Here is an 18,009-nt window from a genome sequence, read left to right on the forward strand (position 1 = left end):
TACCTGGAATACACCTCCTCCCACCCACCTTCCTGCAAAAATTCCATTCCCTATTCCCAATTCCTTCACTCCCACACATCCCAGATGCCCTTGTTCTTCAAGGGCCGCAACTTCCATCCCCCCCCACTTCCCGCAATGGTTGAGAACGCCCTTGACCGTGTCTCCTGCATTTCCTGTAAAACATCCCTCATACCCCACCCTAGCAATAACTGCCCCAAGAGAATCCCCCTTGTCCTCACATACCACCCTACCAACCTCCGGATACAACGCATCATCCTCCGGCACTTCTGCCATCTACATTCCGACCCCACCACCAAAGACTTTTTTCCCACCCCACCCTTGTCTGCCTTCCGGAGAGACCACTCTCTCCGCGACTCCCTTGTCCGCCCCACACTCCCCTCCAACCCCACCACACCCGGGAAACCCCACCACACCCAGCACTTTCCCCTGCAACCACAGGAAGTGCTACACCTGCCCCCACACCACCTCCCTCACGCCCATCCCAGGCCCCAAGTTGACTTTCCACATCAAGCAGATGTTCACCTGCACATCCGCCAATGTGGTATACTGCATCCGCTGTACACAGTGTGGTTTTCTACATTTGAGAAAACAAGCGGAGGCTTGGGTCACCGCTTTGCAGAACACCCACACTCGGTTCGCAGTAAACAACTGCACCTCCCAGTGGCGAACCATTTTAACTCACCCTCCCATTCATTAGACGGCATGTCCATCCTGGGCCTCCTGCAGTGCCATAATGATGCCAACCGAAGGTTGCAGGAGCAGCAAATTGTATTTCGCTTGGGAGCCCTTCATTGCAGCCCAATGGTATCAATATGGATTTCACCAGCTTCAAAATGTCCCCTCCCCCTACTGCATCCCAAAACCAGCCCAGCTCGTCCCAGCCTGCCTAACCTGTTCTTACTCTCACCTATCCCCTCCTCCCACCTCAAGCTGAACCTCCATTTCCTACCTACTAACCTCATCCTGCCTCCTTGAGCTGTCCGTCCTCCCTGGACTGACCAATCCCCTTCCTACCTCCCCACCCATACTCTCCTCTCCACCTATCTTCCCCCTATCGACCTTCGGTCTGCCTCCCCCTCTCTCCCTATTTGTTTCAGAATCCTCTTCCCATCCCCCTTTGCTGATGAAGGGGCCAGGCCCGAAACATCAGCTTTTGTGCTCCTAAGATGCTGCTTGGCCTGCTGTGTTCACCCAGCTCCACACTTTGTTCTCTTACAGTAGAAGTGAATGACTGCATATACTGCACAATCACTGTCACATACATTCAGCGAAAGAAACTGTTCCTTCATTGTAGGTGCCTAATCAGGAAGATACAACACACATCATTCTGGCTCACCACATTGACACAACTGTCAAGAATGCACAGCAACATCTCTACTTCCTCAAGAGGCTATGTAAATTTGGCATGACCACAAGGACCCATATCAATTTTAATAGATGCACCACAGAGAGCAGTCACCGTAGAAACCATACAGCATATTTTGACAATTGCTCTTCCCAAAACCACAAGAAACTACAGAGAGTAGTGAACACAGCCCTGTCCATCACACAAAGCAGCCTTCCATCCATTGACTCCATATATTTTTCCCGCAGCATTAGGAAAGCAGTCAACACAAGCAAAGACCCCTCCCACCCTCTTCTGTTGGGCTGAGATATAAAGGTTTGTATATGTGTATGAATAGATTCAAGAACAGCTTCTTCCTAGCTGTCATCAAACTTTTGAACAGACTTCTCAAATGTTAATTCTGATCTCTCTCTCTCCCTCACTGTGTGCACCTTCTCTGTGACTGCAACACCGTATTTTACACTCTGCTCTGCGAACTGATGCACTTTGTATGGTATGATCTACCTGTATAGTACACAAAACTTTTCACTGTATCTCAGTACATTTGACAGCAATAAATCAATGAATCAGATCACAGATCAGCCATCAGTCCCAGCACATCCTATCACTTCAAGAACAGAAATAGAACAAAAACAGTTATTTCAGCAAGAGGTGACATGGGATCAAAACATGTCATAAAAGGAAAACGTCCTAGGCAAACATTAATTACAATGTACCATTTTTGCCTTTTCTGGAACTCCAAGTTTTATCCCCAAGGACCTGCCCTCAGGGCCTTCCTATTTTTTACCCATATGCTGCCCTTTGGAGACATCTTCTGAAAGCACAGGGTTAATTTTTATAAGTAAGTTGATGACACCTTGTTGTACCTCTCCACTACCTCTCTTAAGCACCCTATTGTTGCTAAATCATCAGACGACATATCCAATATCCAGTACTGGATGAGCAACAACTTCATCCAATTAAATATTTGGAAGATAAGTCATAATTTTCAGTCCCCACTCCAAGCTCCATTTCCTCGGTATAGACTGGAGTTACTGTTACTGACAATCTGTGATTATACAAGTTAGTTCTCAAGCTTGCTTGCACATTTAACATCCATATAAGATCCTGACCCCCCGTATTTCGGTCACTATTAAGACTACCTTCTATCATTGCAATGTCCTTGACTTTACTTCTAGCTCAGAGCACATACTTTGGTTACCATTCGACTTGATTAGGTGAACCATCACCTGGCTGGTCTCTCACACAATACACCCCATAAATTTGAGGCCATCTAAAACTCTACGATATTTGCCTTAACTCATAACAAACCTCTTTACCCTCTCACTCCTCTGCTGGCTGACCAGTCTGGTCGAGGAATATTTTGGGGATAAAATTCTTACCCTTGTTTTCAAATCACCCCAAGGCTTGCCCTTCCCTTGCTCTGTAATCTCCTCCAGCCCACAATTTTCTAAGATATGTGCATGCTTCTAATTCTAGACTGCGGTGTATCCACGATTCTCATTGCTGATCTGCAAGTACTCAAAATGCCACATCATAGTTGGTGATGAACCAAGTGCAGATTAATGAGATTTGTATAGTTTGACATTTGTTGATCAGTATAGGCTTGGTAGTTTCTATGCCGATGACTCCATGCATTAAAAAGCCTTCAGTTGCCTAGGCCCAAAGTTCTGGAATTCCCACTCTGTACATCTTCATCTCTCCACTTCACTTCCTCCATTAAGGCACTGCATAATACCTGAATTTCTGATCAAGCTTTTGATCATTTAATTGAGTATTTTCTTACATGGATCGGTGTTCATAATTTATTTTATAATGTTCTTATGAAGAAACTTTGAATGCTTTATTTTGTTACAGGAGCTGTACAAATATGATATGTTGCTTAGTTGTACATAGCCTGTTTCTATCATTTTGGCAGGGATGGGTGGAGAAAACAAATCACTTTTATAAATAGACAATTTTCTCACACATTTGATTTCACATGAGAGTAATAAAGATCGATAAAACCTTTAAAGGCAGCCCCCTTTGTTAAGTATTAACATTTCCTGTACTAGGAATATTATATCATGTTTATTTACTTTTGGTCATTGCGACTTAATTAAACAATCACATTAGTTGGAAACAAAAAGGAAACTCTGTATTTGAAGTAAAAAGCTAAACATACATGCAATCAAAATAGTCAATTGAGTTAGAAGTTTAAAACTGGCTAAGAAGAAGTATATTAATCAGACTATATTAATTTTGAGTTGAGTTTACATTGGGAAGATATCATTTCTACATCTGATTAAGTTAAATTAGAATAAATATACTTTATTAGAGGTTTGAAGAACATATTTTATTGTACCTATCCAACATGCAGGTATTGAGAGGAAATGGCATAGGGACTTGCTCACAACAATCCTGCTATCTTTCCAATAGCTCCATCTAATTCTTCTACTCAGGCTACCCATAGTTTCTGAAAATTTTTTAAAGGGTTGCAAAACTGTAATTTGTAACACCTTTATTCGCAAAAGGAAGGGGACAAAATGATGGTAACTTTCGGCCTGTTCGATTACTGTTTATTTTTGGGAAAAGCTTAAAGTCTATTATAAAGAATATAATGACAGACTGTTTAGAAATGCATTATATAATGAAGCAAAGTTAGCATGGCTCCATGAAGAGAAAATTTTGCTGACTAATTCATTACAGTTCATTGAGCAGGTTGGATAAAGGGGAACTGATTGGTGTAATGTACTTGGATTTTCAAAGGGTATTTGAAAAGTTTCTACATATGAGGCTGTTTTATGAGGTAAGAGCACATGGTGTTGGGGTAGCATGGAATGAGGGTTGGAAAATTGAAAGAAAACAGATTTATGATAAATGGGTCATTTTCATTGATAATCTGTACTTAGTGAAGTTCCATATAAATGAGTGCTTGAGTCACAATTATTTAGAATATACATATTAATGGCTCAGACGAGAAAAGTGAATGTTCTATTGCCTAGTTTGTGGATAACACAAATTAGATGGGAAGACAATTAGTGAAGCAGACACAAAAAGTCTGCAGAGACATATAAACGGGTTAAGAGAATGAGTAAATACTTGGCAGATGAACATAATGTAGGAAATTACAAGGGTGTTCACTTTGTTCGCAAGAATAGAGTAGCCATATGTTATTTAACAGGAGAAAACCTGCAGAAAGCTACAATGTGGCAGACTTTGGGAATCTTTGTGCATAATCACAAAAAGCTAGCAGTCAAGTTCAGTCAGAAGACAAATTAAATTTTGCCCATTATTTCAAAAGCCTTGAGGTATAAAAGTAAGGAGGTCTTGCTAAAACTATAAAAGCCACTAGCCAGACCTCAGATGGAATATTGTGAAAAGTTTTTGTGACCTTATCTAAGGAAGTATATTCCGGCATTGGAGGCAGCCCAGGGAAAGTTCACTAGGTTGATCAATGATATCGAGCGATTTTCTGATTGGGCGCAGTTGAATAAATTTCGCTTGTATATGCTGGAGTTTAGAAACATAAGAAGCAACTTTATTGAAATATGTAAGATTCTCATGAAACCTGACAAGATAAATGTGGAGAGATTGTTTCCCCTTTGGTAGAGGCTAGACCCAAACAGTGTAACTTCAGAATAAAAGGTCATGAATGAAGATGGAGATCAAGAGGAATATCTTCAATCAGAGGTGGTGGATCTATGGAATTCTTTACAATAGACAGCTATTGAAGGCTGGACAATTAAATATATTCAAGATTTGTAGTCATTGAGGGACTCGGGGTTATGGGGATAAGGCAAAAAATTGGAGTAGAGGATTGAGATATCAGCCACGATCTCAATGAATGATGGAAAAGATTCAACAGGCCAAATGGCCTACTTCTGCTCCAATGCTGCATCTTCTTATGATCATAACTCTGTATCACTTTTTTCTCTAGCTCTCATGAACATGATGACCAAATAACCCTTTCTTCCTTTGAATATCTTCTTTATCTTCATGTTTTAAAAGTAGCTTATGATCTCAGTTCTTTTTCTGGATGCAAGCTATCCACTGCTTGTACCATCTTCTCCCCTTGAAATGCTGGCAGCTGTTTGAATAGCTGGATGAAAGATGTCATTATTAAATGTTGTCCTATCACCTTGGTGCTCAGCAAATGCTTGCAGCCTCAAATATCTAATCATTCATATTGTTTTGGATGTAAGGACGCAGCTGTTTCTGAAACTTGCTTAATGCGGCCTCACGTGCATTGTCCTATGTCAACACAGCCCAGTAGATGGCATCCTTCACATTAATAGTTTTGAATTAATCCACTAGAATTCTTTAACCCTTTTATTATCACAATTTTTTCTTCTCCCCTTGTGGAAAGAGATAACACCATCTGATATTTATATTAACTACTCAGATTCTGTTTTTGAAGAAAGCAGTTTTGCCACATCACAGGGGAAGAAGAAATTCTTCATAGTCCCACTGTGAAGAAACAGGCTGTGATGGATTTTTTTTTAAGATTTGTCCTTTTGGAAGATCCTTCAACTGAAGTGGCAAAAATTCAGAATTATATCATTTTACATGCTATGTGGATCATTCTAGCAATTGATTATTCTTTGTATAAAGACTGACCTAATTTAATCCTACATGAACTTCAATATGTTTCTTCTTCCCACTGCCTACTGATGGCAATGAAAAAGGATTTTGAGGTTATTTTCTCTGGCAACTCAAATTGAATGGCGATGTATATAATTTACTATAGTTAATTAAAATTAATAGGTGGATATTCATGTGGGAAAGAGACATACTTTCAGTACATAAAGTGAACGCCAGGGGGATAAATTCAGAAAAGAAATCCCTTTATATACCTGTGATACTGGGAACTGCAGATGCTGGAGAATCCAAGATAATAAAATGTGAGGCTGGATGAACACAGCAGGCCCAGCAGCATCTCAGGAGCACAAAAGCTGACGTTTCGGGCCTAGACCCTTCATCAGAGAGGGGGATGGGGTGAGGGTTCTGGAATAAATAGGGAGAGGGGGGAGGCGGACTGAAGATGAAGAGAAAAGAAGATAGGTGGAGAGAAGAGTATAGGTGGGGAGGTAGGGAGGGGATAGGTCCGTCCAGGGAAGACGACAGGTCAAGGAGGTGGGAGGAGGTTAGTAGGTAGGAGATGGAGGTACGGCTTGGGGTGGGAGGAACAGATGGGTGAGAGGAAGAACGGGTTAGGGAGGCAGAGACAGGTTGGACTGGCTTTGGGATGCAGTGGGTGGGGGGGAAGAGCTGGGCTGGTTGTGTGGTGCAGTGGGGGAAGGGGAGATTTTGAAGCTGGTGAAGTCCACATTGATACCATTGGGCTGCAGGGTTCCCAAGCGGAATATGAGTTGCTGTTCCTGCAACCTTCGGGTGGCATCATTGTGGCACTGCAGGAGGCCCATGATGGACATGTCATCTAAAGAATGGGACGGGGAGGGGAAATGGTTTGCGACTGGGAGGTGCAGTTGTTTATTGCGAACCGAGCGGAGGTGTTCTGCAAAGCTGTGACCCAAGCCTCCGCTTGGTTTCCCCAATGTAGAGGAAGCCACACCACTCTCTCCATGACTCCCTTGTTCGCTTCACACTGCCCTCCAACCCCACCACACCCGGCACCTTCCCCTGCAACCGCAGGAAATGCTACACTTGCCCCCACACCTCCTCCCTCACCCCTATCCCAGGCCCCAAGATGACTTTCCACATTAAGCAGAGGTTCACCTGCACATCTGCCAATGTGGTATACTGCATCCACTGTACCCGGTGTGGCTTCCTCTACATTGGGGAAACAAAGCGGAGGCTTGGGGACCGCTTTGCAGAACACCTCCGCTCGGTTCGCAATAAACAACTGCACCTCCCAGTCGCAAACCATTTCCACTCCCCCTCCCATTCTTTAGATGACATGTCCATCATGGGCCTCCTGCAGTGCCACAATGATGCCACCCGAAGGTTGCAGGAACAGCAACTCATATTCCGCTTGGGAACCCTGCAGCCCAACGGTATCAATGTGGACTTCACCAGCTTCAAAATCTCCCCTTCCCCCACCGCATCCCAAAACCAGCCCAGTTCGTCCCCTCCCCCCACTGCACCACACAACCAGCCCAGCTCTTCCCCTCCACCCACTGCATCCAAAAACCAGTCCAACCTGTCTCTGCCTCCCTAGCCCGTTCTTCCTCTCACCCATCCCTTCCTCCCACCCCAAGCCGCACCTCCATCTCCTACCTACTACCCTCCTCCCACCTCCTTGACCTGTCCGTCCTCCCTGGACTGACCTATCCCCTCCCTACCTCCCCACATATACTCTTCTCTCCACCTATCTTCTTTTCTCTTCATCTTCAGTCCGCCTCCCCCTCTCTCCCTATTTATTCCAGAACCCTCACCCCATCCCCCTCTCTGACGAAGGATCTAGGCCCGAAACGTCAGCTTTTGTGCTCCTGAGATGAGGCTGGGCCTGCTGTGTTCTTCCAGCCTCACATTTTATTCCCTTTATATACCTCTTAGGTTTGCCTCTGATATTCCAGTTTCTGAGGCTGAATACTCCCAATTTAACAAATATGTCTACGGCTCGTTCCTTTCACACCACTGAACTGTTTCATTGATCTTCTCTGCACTGCCTTTCTTGACTTACAATGATCAAACTAGAATACAGCTATTTAGGAATAACCCATCTGTGAACTGTACAAGTTCAACATGAACTTTGGAGATTTAAGCTAAACTGATTTGGCACTGAAAACCAAAGCAGTATTTACATTGTTCATTGTTGTCTGTCATTATTCAGACACGATGGGCAATGAATCAATTAATTTTTTCTATTGTGTTTTCTTTCTTGGCAAGTTGAGTGAAGTACGTATATGGTTCCTATTTTAAATACAATGTATTTGTCCAAAACAACTTCATTTATTAGTAATTATCTAGGTGCAATTGTTCAGCTGTAAACCATTATAAAGATGTTTTAAATAACATTTTAAAACCCCTCACCTCTATTCAGGACAAGACCATAGAACCTTGAGCACTCAATTGTCTGATGCCTTTGAAAATGATAATGTTGGAAATATCTTGATAGTGCCAGATTAATAACTGGGCATGTTTTCCATTGTCCTGGCATCTTGCTGTGATGCTACATGGATATGTTCTTTCTAAATATCCTGAAACCCAAAGACATCCATTTCTATAAACTACCTACTTTAGGAGGAATACCACAACAAAGTTGGGGTAGGGAGGGTATAGAAACATAAAGATGATAAGGAGTTAGGGGCTTTTTACTTACCCCGTTTTTGACATAAGACTATAACAATGACGAAGAGGAAGAAGATCAGACTGGGATGCATTTTCTGAGGTAGGGTTACTGGATCCAAAACGTTAACTCTGATGTTTTCTTCACAGACGCTGCCAGACCTGCTGAATTTTTCCAACAACTTCTGTTTTTGTTCCTGATTTACAGCATCCATAGCTCTTTCGGTTTTTTGTGTGCCTTATTGCATTGGGAGATTTGTTCATTCAGACCTAATTAACACAACAATTAGGAACCACTGAAGAATTGGAAGATTGTAGCACAGATCAAAACATTCTGATGACTCCCCATTGACTGGCTGCAAAAGAAATTCAGCTGGTTCCATTCTCCAGCTTTTTTGCTACAGCCCTGTATTCTTTTTTCCTTTCCTCCCTCTTTGAAAACCATGATTGGAACTGTATCCATTGTACTGTCAATCAGTAGATTCTCACACTTAACCACTTGCTGCCTAGAATGTTTTTGTCTCATGTTTTCCTCATTTCAGGATTCTTTTTCCCAAAAGGAACAGCTCCCAATCTATGCATACAAAATTCATATTCCTCACCCTGGAATAATTCTCACAAATCTTTTCTGTATGCTTAGTGATGTTTTCACATCCCTATTAAACTGTTGAGCACAATGCTCTGAAGAGGCTTCACGAACTGACTTTTGTACTCTGTTTAAAAAACCTGGAATCCTGATTGCCTTATTAATTATTTTCATAATCTGCCCTGCACAATTAACAATTTGTGCACATTTCCCCACCAGTTTAGAATTATATGCTAAAGTTTATACTAACTATCCCCGTTCTTCCTACCAAATTGTTTCACTTCACACTTCTCAGTACTAAATATCTGTATCAGGCTTACTGCAGTGTACTGCAGAAACTGGATGAGTAATGTCTCATCTTCCCCTTGGAGACCTTACAGCTTTCAGAACTCAACATCAAGTTTAGCAATTTTAGATCATAAACGCTCCAGGTCCTATGATTAAATGGATTGCTTTCAATGTAGCTAAGCCATTTTCACCTACTCATGGCCCCCATTATCACTTACCTAGCTTGTCATCTTCCCTGACTTTACTATCAACAATCTCTTTGTCTGCCTCCTATTTCTCTCCTGTCTCTTTCTAATTCTCAGCTCATTCTCCACCTATTCATTCGCTCTTTTCCTCCTCACCCCCTGCCACCAGCAAAAATGCCATTATTTCCCTGTCTGTTATCTGTTCTGAAGTACAGTCAATGGACTCACAACATTAACTGTGTTTTTCTCTTCAAAGACACTGCCAGACCTGCTGAGTTTGACAAGCATCTTCTGTTTCTGTTCATACTAAGTTTCAAATGTTACGTATTCGCTCATTCGTTCATTCATTCATTCCACAAGTCTAAGTGTACCTTTTTTTGGAGTATACCACTATCTTCCTCAAAGCCTGCAATGTTTCTAATTTACCTTCACCTTCTAATTGTATTGAGTTCTATTTAATTTAATTTATTTTTATCAGTTCCTAACAAATTCATGGTAGCTTTTTAAGTTGGGGCGTCATGGTGGCTCAGTGGTTAGCACTGCAGCCTCACAGTGCCAGGGACCTGGGTTCGATTCCACCCTCAGGCAACTGTCTGTGTGGAGTTTGCACATTCTCCCCATGTCTGCATGGGTTTCCTCCAGGTGCTCCAGTTTCCTCCCACAGTCCAAAGATGTGCATGCTCAGTTGATTGGCTGTGCTAAATTGCCCATAGCATTCAGGGGTGTGTGGGTTATAGGGGGATGGGCCTGGGTGGGATGCTTCAAGGGGTGGTGTGGGCTTGTTGGGCCAAAGGGCCTGTTTCCACACTGTAGGGAATCTAATCTAATCTTTCCTTTATTAGTCCACATTTATCTTAGTGACTGTTACTTTGGTCCTGAATTAACATTTTTCCCAACAACAAGGTTAAGTTGACAAGTCTCTAAATTGCTAGACACCCTTATACCGTTTTTGCACAAGGGGTTGATGTTTATAATTCTCTGGCAATAACCCTGTATTTACCTCTGGAAAGCAATCAAACAAGCTTGTGCTTTTGAATCATCATTGACACAATGCAGTGACTAGTAGCATTCTTATTTCCTTCCATCATCAAATTACCCATGGTTTGCTACTCATCAATTAATCACTCATGTTTCCAATTACATATTTTACATGTAAAGTCTGTTCAGAGCAATGGAAACCATCATGAGAAGTTGGCAAAGGGGATTGGGCATTATCAGAATTGAGTTAGAAGATGAGTAGCATCGTTGTTGATAAATTAACGACACCTAGCCAGTGTGTGGACCTCATGATTTGTCCAAAATGCTTACTTCATTATTTTGATTTTCATTCATAGAACAATTAATTTAATGGAAGGGATAATGTTTCTTTCTGGACAAGATTTTGAAATTTCAATTTGGAAAATTGACTTTAATCTGAAAGGCTTCCTTCCAAACACCACACACCCACCCACAAAAACTGTCTACACCATTGCCCTTCTGAATGAGGTGCCAACTCTGTGCCTCGTAAGGTGAATTAGATAACTGTAATGAGAACCTGATTATTGAGGGGAACAGTAGTACTACAGGATTGGGGATTGATGGGCATGTGCCAGCTTCTTTAGGGAGACAAGAAAGAAATAAATGCCTTTATACTGCATCTTTCATAACCACTGGACATCTCAAGGAGGGATACAGCCAATTAAATACACGTGAAACACAGCGAGGAAATGCTAATTTGTACATTGCAAACTCCCACAAATAGGAATGTGAGAGTGGGCAGACAAACATTTTTTGTTATTTATATACATACAGAGAGGGAAAGAGGAAAAATGATGGTATTTACCTTTGTGGACCACAGCAGGTCATTCACTTGCTTAGCAGTAATGCTGCATATTCCTCAGGAACGTGGACACCTCATTGCTACTTCAGACTAGGTTGGCAGATCCTGGTATTGTGGTCTTCTTTGGCAGTATTGGGGACAATAGATTGCTCACTTCTGTTCCACCCTGTCCACCAAAATCTCAAGGTTCCTGTTGTCAAAGCAAGGTGCCAATTTGCCTCTCTTTGACATAACCTTTCCAAATATTTAGCAATACACAGAGAAAGATAGTTTGCAGCTAGCAAGGTTTCAACTGTTGCATAACTGTTAAATATGGTGCGACTGTTGATTGATCCCAGCACCTGCAAGTTTTTCATCCACTGCTGAATGCAAAGTTGAGCGAGAACATTGTTGGGTAGGCTGCCTTGAAAATAAGGTGAACAGTTGAGGATTATGTGAGAAATTCTCCAAAGTTAACACTTAGCCAAAATGTAGCAAAATTCAATCTATGTCTCCTCTATTATTTACTTTTGTCAGTAGGGAAAATCATATACTTGCTTACTGTCATGAATCAGATATCATCCATGTGTCCTACACTAACACTATTCAGTATAAATGTTCTATCTGAAAAGAGCCTGAGTCAAAACTGTTTAAGGGAGTTGTCAACTCCAGTGCCATGCTTGCACCCACCTTCCTGCAAAAATTCCATCCCCTATTCCAAATTCCTTCGCCTCCGCAGCATCTGCTCCCAGGATGAGGCATTCCACTCCTGCACATCCCAGATGTCCTCGTTCTTCAAGGGCCACAACTCCCCGCAATGATTGAGAACGCCCTTGACCGTGTCTCCCGCATTTCCTGCACCTCATCTCTCACACCCCGCTCTCGCAATAACTGCTCCAAGAGAATCCCCCTAGTCCTCACATACCACCCCACCAACCTCCGGATAAAACGCATCATCGTCCGACACTTCCGCCATCCACAATCCAACCCCACCACTAAAGACATTTTTCCAACCCCACCTTTGTCTGCCTTCCGGAGAGACCACTCTGTCTGTGACTCCCTTGTCCGCTCCACAATCCCCTCCAACCCCACCAGACCCGGCACTTTCCCCTGCAAACTCAGAAAATGCTACACCTGCCCCCACACCATCTCCCTCATCCCAATCCCAGGCCCCAAGATGACTTTCCTCATCAAACAGATGTTCACCTGCACGTCCGCCAATATGGTATACTGCATCCACTGTACACGGTGTAGTTTCCTCTACATTTGGGAAAACAAGCGGAGGCTTGGGGACTGCTTTGCAGAACACCTATGCTCGGTTTGCAGTAAACAACTGCAACTCCCAGTTGCGAACCATTTCAACTCACCCTCTCATTTCTCAGACGACATGTCCATCCTGTGCCTCCCGCAGTGCCATAATGATGCCACCCGAAGGTTGCAGTAACAGCAACTCATATTCTGCTTGGGAATCCTGCAGCCCAATGGCATCAATGTGGATTTCACCAGCTTCAAAATCTCCCCTCCCCCTACTGCATCCCAAAACCAGCCCAGTTCATTCCCGCCTGCCTAACCTGTTCTTCCTCTCACCTATCCCCTCCTCCCACCTCAGGCCGCACCTCCATTTCCTACCTACTAACCTCATCCTGCCCCCTTGACCTGTCCATCCTCCCCGGACTGACCTATCCCCTCCCTACCTCCCCACCCATACACTCCTCTCCACCTATCTTCTCATCTATCTATCTTCAGTCCGCCTCCCCCTCTCTCACTATTTATTTCATAATCCTCTCCCCATCCCCCTTTTCTGATGAAGGATCTAGGCCCGAAACATCAGCTTTTGTGCTCCCAAGATGCTGCTTGGCCCTCTGTGTTCATCCAGCCCCGCACTTTGTTATCTGTCATCCTACAGCATACTGGATAATTTTATGACTCCCTCTCTTATGAATCAAATGACAAGTTTATAGTAAGCTCCATATAGTTATATTGGAAGTGGCTAGCACTGGGCAAAGGATTTGATTAAATGATGCTGTCTCACTTTCCTAGCATCCGGAAGTTCTTTCCCATCCCAGATAAGAGATGATGGGAACAGCAGATGCTGGAGAATCCGAGACAACAAAGTTTGGAGCTGGATGAACACAGCAGGCTAAGCAGCATCTTAGGAGCACAAAAGCTGACATCTCGGGCCTAGAACTGAAACGTCAGCTTTTGTGCTCCTAAGATGCTGCTTGGTCCTCTTTCCCATTCTTTGCATTTCTAGTAAGTAACACTGGGGTCCAAAACAAAATGACTCCAAAGGGAAATAACTGAGAGAAAACAATTTTTCCTATACCTAACCTCTACACCTTGCTGCCTAGTACAAAATAATGTAGACACAAAAAATATTTCTTTTCTGAAGAAGTGTCCCAACTCAAACCATTAATTTTCCAGCTCCTCTGATGCTGCCTGGCCTGCTGTGTTCCTTCAGCTCCATACTGGGATGTCTCTGACTCCAGCATCTGCAGTTCTTGCTAGCTCTTGCTGTAAATTGACATTTATCACCTGACTCTGATCCCAGACCTGCTCCAACAGTAGTTAGCATCCTTTATATCTTTAATAATGCAAGTGTTAAAGATAGAAGATGAAGTGGAACAAGTGGAGAATAATTTCTGCCTTATTTTAATGCATAGAAACAGGAGTAGGTTGGTTATTTCCTATAGACTGTTCCAACATCACCGAATGATATCAACTCTGCCTTTGCCCCATAGCCCCATTATTCCATAATGTTCCATAATTCATAATTCCATATTCCATAATTCCCATCTAACCCCATTGTAGAAAATTAGAACTTAGCTATTAATTAATAACTGAATGTAAATCACTGCCATCTGTGGAAGACAGTTCCCTTTTTTTAAACAGCTTTTGTGTGACAAACAAAATGCTTCAATGCCACTCTCTCCCCGAAGCATGACAGGATTACCATTAATGTCAGGGAAGAGGTTACAACAAATCATTCAAAATAGTGACAATTTTTCTGTCAAGCAGTATTGCAATTTCAGTCCACGGCATTTTATGCTTTAAAGCTGAGACAGAGTGACAGCAGCGAATAAAATAAATAAAAGCAAATTTTCTACTCTGAATTCCATCAAGTCCTCAAATATGTGCCCAAATATATGCAGACTGAGAACTGGCCTGTTCAATCACATGAAGAGCCATGGAAGAAACAAATGATCCTGATTAGACATAATTTTCAGATTGAGGGACTGCCAATTATGCTGCAGCTGGTAGATGGGTCATTGACTGAGGGCCAAGCCTAAAAGCCTCTTCAAGGTAGACTGCCCACAAGGCCTCATGTTTGTTTTCCCACTACAGCAGCATCAGGCCACAATACTAGCTCCTCAAAGACAGTTAAGGATTGAAATCAAATAGTTAAAGAAATTAAATCATCCACATCAAGAGCAGACTACTAACGGAACTGGAGTACTAATGAGGTCCTGTCCTTCCTCTGATGGATATGCATGGTCACACTGTTCAATAGTGTCACATGACTGAGAGATGGAAATCAAGTTGCAATCTTGATTGCCACTTGTAAGAACATGCAGTTTTATGTTTATCTGGTAAATTTCTGTGTGATCCAGTAAGTACAGAACAACACACCCATTGTTTAAATTATAGAATGCAGTGTCAAGGCATGAAGATGCATGTATATGCAATGTGAGAAATTACACTAAAGTGAACCCATCAGTACTTGCACCACTGTGCTGTCCTGCACTTGCAAACATATCTACATATTGTCTTCTTGTTCCATTGGCAGAGGTGGACACAGGCCACTGACCTATCCAACTGCAGGGCATTGAGGAATATGGGAGACAGCCTCTTGAGGCAGGGACCCAGTGGGGATCTACCTGAGGGTGGTGGTCCTACAATTTTGCTGGGCCATCCATGGTCACTGAAACATGAAACACAGATAACAGCTGTGGCAAATTGACTGTGGTGGCCATGCAGGATGAGGGTGCAATGTAGTTCAGCTGATACACAGCTCATTTTACACACTGTAGTACATTGTAACCCATTGAAGTTGCCTAGGTGTGAAATACCATTCTTTTTATTTAGACTCACTTCTACCTCTGAATGGCCTCCATGGTTGTTCATTATCAGCACTATCATTTCAACGGCTCATGGCCATAGAAATGGTAGTAAAATCCGGACGTTAGTCTGTGATGCTAGCACAATGCCAACTGAAGTAACAGAAGTAGCAGAAGACAAGCAAATCAATCCCAAACATACCCCACCCCAGAATGAAAACTGTGTCGCACAGGGCAAGTTTTCCAAAGCTGGACATGTGAATCTGAGGAAAACCTGCCTCAAACTCCCAGCAGAGTGAAATTCCATGCCCGACCGGGGTCTTCATTGACCGATTTGGGGTCTTCATTCTGCTGGGATCACAAATTAGGATTATTACAAATCTATTTTTTCATTCCAAAGATGCAGATTATTGCATCTGTTTAAATTCAGGTTTGCAGGAGTGTTTCCCAATTATATTGCTGGAGGCGAATTTGTTATTCAGCCTAACTGGTAAATGCAAGTGAGCAGCAGTTAGGCACAAACTGCTTTTTCAAGCCATTAACAAACTCATTTACACCAACAACATTTATGAATGTTTGCAAGGCGAATTTATTGAAGAGGTGACATTTCAGAAGAAAACTGATTTCATTCGTTGGGCTGAATGGTTTTATTTGTATTAGCACACGTTGTTCGGAGGCTAAATTTAACTGATAGAGAAACTAGTTTCACTGAAGTTGTAAACTTGTAATCAATGTAGCTTCACAAGGATTCCCCAGATTGTTTTAAATTAAGTACAGTCCTAGTTCATAATTCCAAGACTTATTGTCCTTATTTAGTGAACCTCCTTTGTTACTTGCAGATTGGTCTCATATTTAAAATTGCTGAAAACTCTGCCGGCTTCACCAGACATCTCTGACGTCAGCAGGTTTAAGGGAATCCCAAAATTGTGAACATAATCCTTGCACAACACGACACAGCCGCGCTTGATCAGATTTGCAAATAACTAGACAGGCATTTCCTGTTCTTGGGGAAATCTCAATTTGCAGAAGACTTCAGATCGATCCTAATTGATGGCCCTCAATGACAGCCCACCGGGAGAAAGAGTACGTGTGCCAGCGGGAACTTCTGAAGGGAGATTACCAGGAGATGTTTTCATTGCCTGCCACCCACCTAAAGTCAATAGTATCATATTGAAATAACAGTTGGCTCATTTATATAAGCCTGGTCTGTGGATGGATGAATGCAGAATATTGTGCGTTTTCCTTCGAACCATTGGATCTACTTAGTGCAAAAGAGTAATTTGAAAACACTGGAATACCTTTTTGAGTCATTTTATTCTTCGGAAGAAAGTTGACAGTAGTCCAAGACAATTTCTTTGGTATGCAGGTGAGCTTGCTTTATATGTGTATATGTACATATATTACAGCAGTTCCAAGCACTGGGTGAAATGCTCGAATGGCTGATTTATGTATAGATAGATTTGAAAAAAAATGGCTTTCAATTTAAATTTTGAAATACTTCGAGCCATTTCATGTAACGTATGACTTTGGAGTGAAATATTCGAACGGTGAAAGAACAGTTACACAGAGGGATGCATATTCTGCATAGGCAACACGTAAATATTTAAAATTACACTGTGATTTCCCGTGTAGATTTCGGGTCGTATTTACAAGCTTTTCTAACCCCAAGAAACCTCCTCTAGTTTGTTAAATGGATCGATCCAAAGATGCGTGCAAAGTAGATCTGAACTAAAGCCTGGATTTCAATGTGCTGCTTTGGCAGTACCTTTCTTAATCCATGTCTATAAATGTGAGCTCACCAGATATTAAGTCTGGAACGAAGCTAGTGTTACGGGGAGGGTCAGAGCGACAGCTCGCATGATGTAGAACCGGATAAAAACTCAGGAATGTGGAGATTGAGTTGTCCTTGTGACACCACTTCATCCCGTGATGAGAAGGGTTAGATTTGATTTAAGCAGTCTTATGTAAAAAAAATCTAGTTCACTTTGTGCTCCGCTACTTCGGATTTAACCCACCCCGGGCAAAACTGAACATTGTTTCGGTCAGCAAGCTGTCTGGCAGGATTAGGAGAGAATTCGTGATTGTCTTTGCACTCCAAAAAGCTTCTGAAAGAAACGTTAATCTTCTCTCGACCTCTCTTTTATTTAGAGATGGGCCGAAGAAATTGGCACACCTTGCTGGGTATCGTGCTTTTGTTGGTCACTGTGGGACACTGTGAACGCAGAGCAGAATCGAGGCAGAAAGCGAGACAATCACCTCTAGATCTCATTTTACAAGGCATGAGAGACAGCAATCACGGGGACAGGCAAATAGCCAAACGATACAGCACTTTATACGCCTACGACAAAGACTACAAGCACTTCACGAAAGAAAAAGCCGCGTTTGTCCCGAGGTTGGACAAACCAATAGGTAAGAGCTGAAAGGGTAGGTGCCTGATTGCTCATGTCTCTGTTACACGCGGTGTCCTCCGCCTCTCAACACTAAAGACTTTAATCCCG

The 18,009-nt window shown here is 42.6% G+C and overlaps 1 protein-coding gene across 4 annotated transcripts in view; it reads left to right on the plus strand.

Moving 5' to 3' along the window:
• The first annotated feature begins 16,465 nt into the window (after nucleotides 1-16,465).
• The window catches only part of alkal1 (ALK and LTK ligand 1), a 55,629-nt gene continuing 54,085 nt past the window's right edge, over nucleotides 16,466-18,009 (plus strand). For 2 of the 4 annotated variants that reach the window (XM_048529792.1, XM_048529793.1), the window contains exons 1-2: nucleotides 17,283-17,449; nucleotides 17,660-17,920. In XM_048529792.1, the coding sequence (XP_048385749.1) occupies nucleotides 17,398-17,449; nucleotides 17,660-17,920 (313 nt within the window). In that variant the 5' untranslated portion in view covers nucleotides 17,283-17,397. Of the gene's footprint in view, nucleotides 16,878-17,282; nucleotides 17,450-17,659; nucleotides 17,921-18,009 lie in introns of those variants that run through there. The other 2 variants (XM_048529795.2, XM_048529796.2) reach the window with 2 other exon arrangements.

Source organism: Stegostoma tigrinum, chromosome 5 (genome assembly GCF_030684315.1).
Source record: "Stegostoma tigrinum isolate sSteTig4 chromosome 5, sSteTig4.hap1, whole genome shotgun sequence".
Lineage (NCBI taxonomy): Eukaryota > Metazoa > Chordata > Chondrichthyes > Orectolobiformes > Stegostomatidae > Stegostoma > Stegostoma tigrinum.